The following is a 9,166-nucleotide window of genomic DNA, read 5'->3' as shown; positions in this document are numbered from 1 at the left end:
ACTTGCCAGGCAGGCGCTGTGCTGCTGAGGTAAATCCCCAGCCCCTTTTTTTGTGTGTGTTTGTGTGCATGTTTGAGACAGGGTCTTGCCGTGTTGGCCAGAGTGGCCTTGAATTCCCTATAAAGCTCAGGCTGTCCTTGAATTCCTAATCCTCCTGCCTCAGCCTGTGAAGTGCTGGGATTACAGGTGTGTACCACCTGGTCATTCCTAGTTTTTATGGAAGTATAATCTGTGAAGCCATTGGAAATATATAGTGGCTGGGGAAGAGTAGACAACTCCAAAGTCTACTTCTGTATTTATGTCTGTCACTTACATGAAATCACTTATGGCCAAATAAAATCCTTTATTTTAGGTTACATTAAATATAACCTTCATAAGTCCATTGCATTTAAGTTTAGGCCAGAGAGTCTGAAAGGACCTTGAAGTGTTTCTATGATGCTTTTCCCCATTGTGAAACTCTTCAAAGAGGTGAGGTCAAAATTATTTTATAGTAAGACATTAATTTTCCTTCTTCATTTGCAGCCCTCATGAGTGTACATTGGAGCTTTGGAGAGGCTGCATGACGTGAGATCTAAGAGACTGAATATACTATGAGCAGGTTTAAGAATCCAGCTATCTTCAGTTAAACCAGCTGTTACAGAAATTTGCAAAAATGTAATAGTGCCACTCTTATCGTTCAGTTTTTTGAAAACATTTTAAAATATTTATGTTAACATACCATGAATTTTGTAATTTTAAGGTAATAAATCTGGGAGATCCTAATTTTAATTTCTAATTTAGTAGATATCACCAGATATAACCCAGGTGAGCAAGCTCTTTGGGGTCCTCAAAGAATATAAAGGGGCTGGGTGTGGTGGCACATACTGCCAACCCAGCAGTCAGAGATTGAGGCAAGAAGATTGTGAGTTTGAAGCTTCTGCAAGTTTAGGGCCAGACTGAGCTACATACTAAGACTGTTGTCTCAAAATAACAACAACAGTAACAGTGTAAAGGGATTCTGTGACCCAGTCCTTTGAAAATCACCTGTTTAGACTTGTATTTTGTGCTATTAAAGAAAATCTTGATAAAGAAATAAAAACCAAAAGTATGTTGAAAGATTAAAAAATTAAATGAAACATTTTTGTTACTTACCATATATTTTTCTTTTGAATTGTGTAAGCAGGAGACTGGAACCTACTGAACGACCTCTTCAGATTGTTTATGATTACTTATCCAGGCTGGGATTTGATGATCCTGTGCGCATACAGGAGGAGGCTACAAATCCTGACCTTGGCTGTATGATTCGATTTTATGGTGGTAAGAATTTATCACTGGCTTTGTAATATTTTATTACCTTTAAGTTTGATTACTTGTGCTACTGTTTGTCGTTAGCTTTTTTTGTTTGTTTGGTTTTTTTTTTTTGGTTTTGTTTTCTTGGGACAGGGACTTGCTGTGTATTCCAGGCTGTCCTTCCACTCGCTGTGTAGCCCAGCCTTGTGATCCTGCTGCCTCAGTCTCCTGAGTGCTGGGATCACAGGTGTGTGCCGCAATGCCTGGCTACCTTTAGCACTTGAAAAGTATTTTATCAAAAGCTATTTTTAAGCCAGTTAACCCATGTTTTGAAAAGCAATCAAACTATAACAAAAACAGCTCAAGGAGTGAGGGAAGATTTAAAAGTTAAGTCTCGTGTGGTTGTGCATACCTGTAATCCTAGCACTTTGGGAGGCCTAGGCAGGAAGATTGCAAGTTGAAGCCCAACCTGGGCAATTTTAATGACTTAGTGAGACCCTCTCTCAAAAACTAAAAAATAATAAAGGGCTAGGATGTAGCTCAGTGTGAAGGCCCTGGGTTCAGTTCTCTGTTCCCACAAAGTGACTGAACACAAATATCTTTCTTTTATATCTTTGTCAGAATCTTCATCAGATCATGCTTCAATATCAATTATTTTTGAAGCTCCTGGTAAAGTGTGAACTTTTGAATACAGTGATGGCAAATCACTGTATTTATGTCTGTCAGAATATAATTCTTTGTTTTATATTGTTTTGGCAGTTTGGTTAACAAACTTGATTCTTTCCATGATTCTGGTTGTAAACCAAGTTAGGTGAGGACTAAATCAAATTGAATGGTAGGTTCATTGTTGACCTTATGGGGAAATTTGATTCGGTTCTCATCCAGTTCAGTTTGTCACTAGAATTGTGGAGAGGATTGAGTTTGTGAACCAAAGCACTATAGTTCAATAATGTTGAGCAGTATGTAGTGACTATTATGTATGACTTGACATTTGATGAGCATGAAATTTGTATATTGGTATATTTATGGGCTTTAAAATCATGAATGTTCTCTTTTGTATGCTTCTCCCCCATCTAAAGTTTTTCACCTAATTGCTTCAACACTAAAGTTAGAATTAATAAAATGAGATATTTTATGAATGTTATTTTCCAATTATATATAGCCTGCTAATACTACGTACTAAGTAACATTCCATGAGCACTGACTATATGCTTTTATGCTTATGAGTTATCTAATTTACTCATTACAGCCCCCTATGCTATAGGAATGACTACTCTGCTTTAAAGGTGAGAAAGCTGAGGCAGAGAGAAGTTAAAAAACTTGTTCAATATTGTGTAACTAGTAAGTGGCAGAGCCATTTGATACCTAACAGTTTGAATTGATATGGCCCACTTCCAAGCAGTTACTCTAGGATTAAATTATTAATGTATGTGGGGAGAACTGTGTGCTGAGATTCCCTGCTCTCATTCCTTACTGACTTGGTTTCCGTGTGGTTTTTTTTTTGGCATTAATGATGGAGTGCAGAAGCATTCCACAGCTGAGTCTCATCGTCAGCCCTTCCCAGCTATTTATTTTTCAGTTTGAGTTACTAGATTGTCCAGGCTGGTCTTTAATTTGCCATCCCCAGGCCTCGGCCTCTTGTGTAACTGGGATTTATAGGTGTGAACCATGGTTTGGCTCTGTATACTACTACTTTTTCTTTCTTTTTGGGGGGCACTAGGCTTGAACTCAGGGCCTTCACATTGAGCTACATCCCCAGAAGAGGTACTACTGGCTTTTGTTTTACTTGTTTTATTTTATTTTCTCCTGTTTTTTTCTTTTAAAGAGAAAAAACCAAAACAATAAAAGTTTCAAAACAGGTTAGTAGGGGCTGGGAGATTTAGCTCAGCGGCACAGCGTTCGCATGGCAAGTGCAAGGTTGTGAGTTCGATTCCTGGTACTGGAAAAAAAAAACAAAAAAAAAACAAAACAGGTTAGTAGGAGAGTTACAATAATTAATACATTGCATATTGTTACTCAGAGTACAAGATATAGGCTTGATATCGTGTTCAAACAATATTAGCACAAACCTTCCTTCTCTCTTTTTTTTTTTTTTTTTTGGTTTTTCTCTGGTACCAGGAACCGAACTCACGACCTTGTGCTTGCCAGGCAGGCACTTTGCCGCTGAGCTAAATCCCCAGCCCCAAACCTTCCTTCTCAATGAACTAAGAAACTAGCTGTATGACTGTCTTAAGTATCTGTTAGATGTGTGCTGCTTAAACTCATAATCCTGCTTTACCCTGCCAGAGCATTGGGATTACAGGTATACATTGCCATGTCCAGCATGTATACTATTTGATGCAATTCTTTAACGTAATACTTTAAGCCAGTTTTAGTATGCACTTTAAAAAATATTTATAATTTTTGTCACAGCAGTATTTTATGACGTGTAGTTCCAGTGGTTTCATTTTATTTAATTCTCATTAATATTGGTCATTGGGAATGCCCTGTGCCCTGTGATCTTTGTTTTTGGTTTCCTTTCCTTTAACTCCTGTGTGAAGATCATTGTATGAGATTTTTTTCCTGTTTACCTTTGGCCAGAACATATTAATCATATAGTCTGTTACTTTCTTTCTTGTTTGTATGGTTAGTTGTACTGATTTGCAATTTTTCTGTGTATCAGTTTTTGAGTATTAAATCCAAGGAAGAAATACATTAAAGAAGCAATGAGTGCCATTTTGGTGTCACAGTGTGAGTTGGTAGCTGTGCCCAGGCCACACAGTGGGGCTGTCACAGGGTCGGTGGCCCAAAGAGTGCTGAATTTTTGCTGTACGTGCTTAAAATGCAGAGAGTAATGCTGAACTTAAGGGTGTAGATGTAGATTCTGTGGTCATTGAACACATCGCCAAAGCACCCAAGATGCGCAGCTGCACCTGCAGAGCTCATGGCCGGATTAACCCACACACGAGCTCCCCCTGCCACACTGAGATGATCCTTACTGAAAAGGAACAATTGTTCCTAACCCAGAGGAGGAGGTTGCACAGAAGAAAAAGATATCCCAGAAGAAACTGAGGAAACGAAAACTTATGGCACGGGGGTAAATTAAGCATAAAATAAGTGCAGGTAAAAGTTAACAAAAAAAAGGAATACTTAGAAGTTATTCTGGAAAGAAATTTATGTGTTGAGAATTATTGTGACTAAAATTAAGTAATTTTTGTGTTTATTTCTTAGAGCAGTATAAGGTTTTTAGCTTATAATCTTTGAGGAAACTAGTTAAAGATTTTCTGTATAGCAAATGGAGTACTGTAGGAGGAAAAGTAGCATGGCTTAGTTGATACTATTTCTATTTCTGAAGCATAATATGTATTCCATTTAGGTGAGGAAAGAGGGCATAAAGGATTCTGCTATCATTTGTTGAGCCTTTTCTGGACTGTTCTCAGGAAATATAAATATGAGCTTATGTAGATTTAATTTTGTAGATTATGTTTATATTTTCTGATAATGTTCCTGATGATGATATTGCTTAATGTATATCACAACTACGTTCTCATCATTAGCTGAAATGTTGGGGCACATTTTTTCTTGTTCTATAAAGAAAAATAATTAATTATTTTTAATTAATTTTTTAAATTATTATTTAATTATTTTTAATTAATTATTTTTAATTATTTTTAAGTAGTACCTCTCCTAAACCAGTCTTTGAAATGCCATATTAAAATTATACAAATTATACAAATCTATCTTCATTCCTATAGTGGTATACTGATTTTTTTTTTCAAAAAGTGAAATGGAATAATCTTCATTGTCAGTTAAGTGAAAAAGGAAGGGACAGAAATATATCTGTACATATAGTATGTTGCTTTTTATATAAGAAAGATAGGAAAATACACATACATAGACTCTTGTATAGTTCTTCAATGATATAGGAATAATGAATAAGTGATTAAGTGATTATAAGTGATGGCAAGAAGGGAATATAAATAAAATCCTTTGGTAGTTCATGGAGGGAAAATAATTGCTAGGTTAAAGTTAAATCTATCTATTCCTGGCACCAAAAAATGAATGAATGAATGAATGAATGAATAAATGAAGTTAAATCTAAGAAAAGTTAGGCCTAATTTGAGGAAAGCAACCCAGGTATCACTATACAATGTGGCCAAAAGGAAAAAAACTTGGACAGTAACATGCTCCTTTACTGACTGTGATTGATCCTGAGTTTTTCATTATATGTTTTCATTCTAGAATGAAAATTGAGCCTTGAGACGCCAATAAACTACTTTGAACTTAACTGAGATTTCTTTTGCATTCAGGTATAATATGTGGTGGATAACTCTGATGTCACTAATTTTCTACCACCACTTTATAAGTTGTACCACAACCAGGGTCTTAATAATATCCTTAAGAGGATATTTCCCATAGAGTCAAAAAGAGTACCAGTGGTAGTACTTATATTTAGTGGTTGCGGAAATGTTAGACAGGGAACCTTTCCCAAAACTTGAGCTCTGTTAAGTTAGAGAAGCTAACATACTTAGAATGAGAAAATTATGTCAGGAAATAGGCAAATTAATTATCTATTATCTCTGGAAAAAATTGTCTCAAAATAATAAGTAGTTATTTTGCAATTTCTGTGGTTTGAAAATCTAGGAGCAGTTTAGCTGTATAGTTCAGGCTTGGGATCCATGAGATTATAGTTATCTGAAGGCTTGTCTAGGACTGGAAGATTCATTTTGAACGTGTCTCACTCACGTGGCTGTTGATTAAAGGCCTCAATTCCTTACCAGCCATTGGCAGGAAACTTTAGTTCCTTGTTATGTGAACCTCTTCAAGGGCTCCTGACTATTTTCGTAGCATGGCAGCTAGCCTCTTCTAGTGTTGAGACATAACACACATAGAGGTGTGATTGAAAGATATAGTAAATGTTTAAATTTTTAAAAAATTACTACAATGAAAGATACATTCATCGCCATCAAAATACTCTCCCTGGTTTTGAGTATTCATCCCACTGTTCTTGCTACTCTCTGAAGCAGTTCTGGAAGATCTCTTTTGTGGAGTATCCTCAGTTACGCTGTTGTGGCTCCCCTAGCGTCCTGAATTGGTTCAAAATGTTTACCTTTCATGGTCATTTTGACTGTGGGGAAAAGCCACAAGTTGCATGGTGCCAGATCCAGGGAAGAAAGTGGATGAAGACAGACTGTAAGGCTTTTATGAGCCTGCTTTTCAATTTATTGGCGCTCAGAAAGTGACCGTAATGATGGGATGTGTGTTTGAAGCAGGGAAGAGTGTTTTGAGAGGGATTAATGGCAGTGTGTCTTTTACTATAATAATTTTTAAAAAATTTAAATGTTCGCTGTATATTTTTATCTCACCTTGTACACACAAATGCATGCAAACATGGAGGCCTCAGTGTCTTATGATATGTTGCCATCATTTTCACCACTCTTTATCAAGTGAGTCACCAAATACAGCCCACATGATAGGAGAAGAGAAATTAGGCATCAGCTTTTGAAGAGAGGAATATCAATGAATGTTTCAGCATATCCTTAAAATCAGTACACTTGTAGTACTAGCACTCGGGAGGGTGAGACAGGAGGATCACAAGTTTGAGCCTGGTCTGGGCAACATAGTGAATTGAAGGCCACCTTGAATTACATAGCGAGACTCTGTCTCAAAAAACAAATAAAAATTACAAAATGTGTAGCAGCCATTGTAAATTTCTGTCGTTTTGTCTTGAGGTCGTATCATTTTTGTTGTTTTTGGGTTATTTTGATTTTGTCTTCATTGTTGTTTTGTCAGTTTTTTAATTTTTAAAATAAAAAAAAATTACAAAATGTACACTTCCCTCTTAGCTTTTTCAGTTCCTGATGCTAAAGACAACCACAGTTAACAGAAGGAAAGATTTTTTTTTTTGTCCTTTTGTGACAGGGTCTTGCTATGCAATTCAGGCTGGTCTTGCTCACTTTGTAGCCCAGGCTGGCCTCAAACTTACAAAGAACCTTCTGCCTCAGCTTCCGGAGTGCTGGGATTACAGGTGTATGCCACCACGCCCGGCAGGAAAGATATTTTTGAAGTGTTCTCTTTGAAGAAAATAGGTTAGTAATCAGTTTTAAATATTTCATGTGTAGGATCTTTGGTGAGTCAGTTTAATTAGAATGCAGTGTTAATGAGTCCAAGGTCATGAGGGCTTAAGTTCAAACCAGTCAGTGCTGTGTTCTCTGGTTATAAAAGGTACCCAGTATCTCACACAGCCTTTATACAAATACTAGTTATCATTTGGGCTGGAGAGAGATTGCTGGGGGAGGAGTGGGATGACTCTCAGTACAAATTTATGCTGTAAAAGCCATGGAAATAAGAATTTTTAAGTAAAGGTAGCATGATCAGTGACAGGGACTAAGTGCATTAATCAGCCCTCTTGTTTGTGTAAAAAGTAGAGTCGGAAGCGCATGATTTGTGCAGGTAGTCATAGCTCTGGAACTGTATAGCTTAGGTAGCACAACTCTCCACCTGAACATTTCTTTCTGTACTGCATTCTCTGCACACATTTTTTTTTTTTTTTTTTTTTTTTTTGCTACTGGGAATCAAACTCAGGACCTTGCGCTTGCCAGGCAGGCACTGTGCCACTGAGCTATCTCCCCGGCTGCACGCATTGTTTAAAACAGCTTTGTTTAAGGAACATAAGTACAAATAAGAAAAGCCAGTCACAAAAGAATCATAGTATGTTTCCATTCATTTAAAGTTCAAAAACAGAAAAGAAAGTTCAAAAATAGGTAAATTTCAGCTGTATTATTTAGATATGTGGCACTACTACTGTTTATCCAAATCTGTTATTTTTCTTTATTACTATGAGTAACACATGGGTAGCTGTACCTCTTCTCCCAGCCTGTTGTGAAGTAGAGTTGGATGGGATGGAGTGGAAGTGATGAGTACCACTTCTACACCCAGTTCCTAAGTGGTCCCACTCCTGCTTCTCAGTGTACTTTGCTTCTAGAATGGTATTAATCAGAGCAGTGTTTGAAATCAAATGTTGAAAGTGGCAGAGGCACTGTCATGTCGATCTGAGTTTCCTACTATGCCCACCTGGACAGAATTAAATGTCTGTTGTGTTTGAGCCTTTATATCTTCCGTTTACTATAGTAGGCTAACCTACTGTAATTAATATATTAGTGTCATTTTGCATAAGTGGCAAAAATACAAAAGAGAGCAGAAAAATTACACAAGTCAAGGTCGTGAATCTGGGCATGTTGTCACATGCCTATAATCCCAGCCCTATGGAGACTGAGGCAAGAAGATTTTGAGTTTTGAGGTAAAACTGGGCTACATTGTGAGAACTTGTCTCAAAAGAAAAAATCCAAAATACCCCCAAAGGGATATTTTAAATGCCAGGGGAGTGGCTAACCCTTAGGATTGAGGGAGGAAGACACTCTTATGAACAGAATTTTTGAGTCATGCATACATTTTATTTATTTTGCTTGTTTTTTTTGTTTTGTTTTTCTTCCGGTACTGGAAATTGAACTCGCAACCTTGCGCTTGCCAGGCAGGCACTGTGCCACTGAGCTAAATCCCCAGCCCCTCATGTATACATTTTAAATTTAGAGTAAACATTCCTAAATTACACAACTAAGAAAGTATGGGCTTTCAATAGAATTTGAGAATACTTACTTCCTTATGCCTTTGCCAACATCAAATACCTTTTTTTTTCTTATGGTGGTACTAGGGATTGAACACAGGGCCTTTGCACTAAGCTATATCCTCAGCCATTTTTTTTTTTTTAAATTTTGAGGCAGTGTCTTATTCAGTTACTCAGGCTGTGAACTTGGAATCACCCTGCTTCAGCCTCCCTGAGTACTGGGATTACCAGTGTGCTCCACTGTGCCTGGCAGATATCATTGTTAAAATTAATCTTTGCCCAAAATTTGAAAAA

At 37.0% G+C, this 9,166-nt stretch overlaps 1 protein-coding gene across 1 annotated transcript in view; it reads left to right on the top strand.

Annotated features, from left to right (window-relative positions):
- Phlpp2 (PH domain and leucine rich repeat protein phosphatase 2) overlaps positions 1 to 9,166 on the top strand; it is a gene marked incomplete at its 5' end in the record, with an annotated part of 65,942 nt that overhangs the window by 12,125 nt on the left and 44,651 nt on the right. Inside the window, 1 exon segment of the mRNA XM_013503948.1 lies at positions 1,163 to 1,296. Coding sequence (XP_013359402.1) covers positions 1,163 to 1,296 — 134 coding nt within the window.

Source organism: Chinchilla lanigera, unplaced genomic scaffold (assembly GCF_000276665.1).
Source record: "Chinchilla lanigera isolate Chin_1 unplaced genomic scaffold, ChiLan1.0 scaffold00083, whole genome shotgun sequence".
Taxonomy (NCBI): domain Eukaryota; kingdom Metazoa; phylum Chordata; class Mammalia; order Rodentia; family Chinchillidae; genus Chinchilla; species Chinchilla lanigera.
Note: the sequence above shows the minus strand (reverse complement) of the source record. Positions and strands in the feature narration are given on the sequence as shown.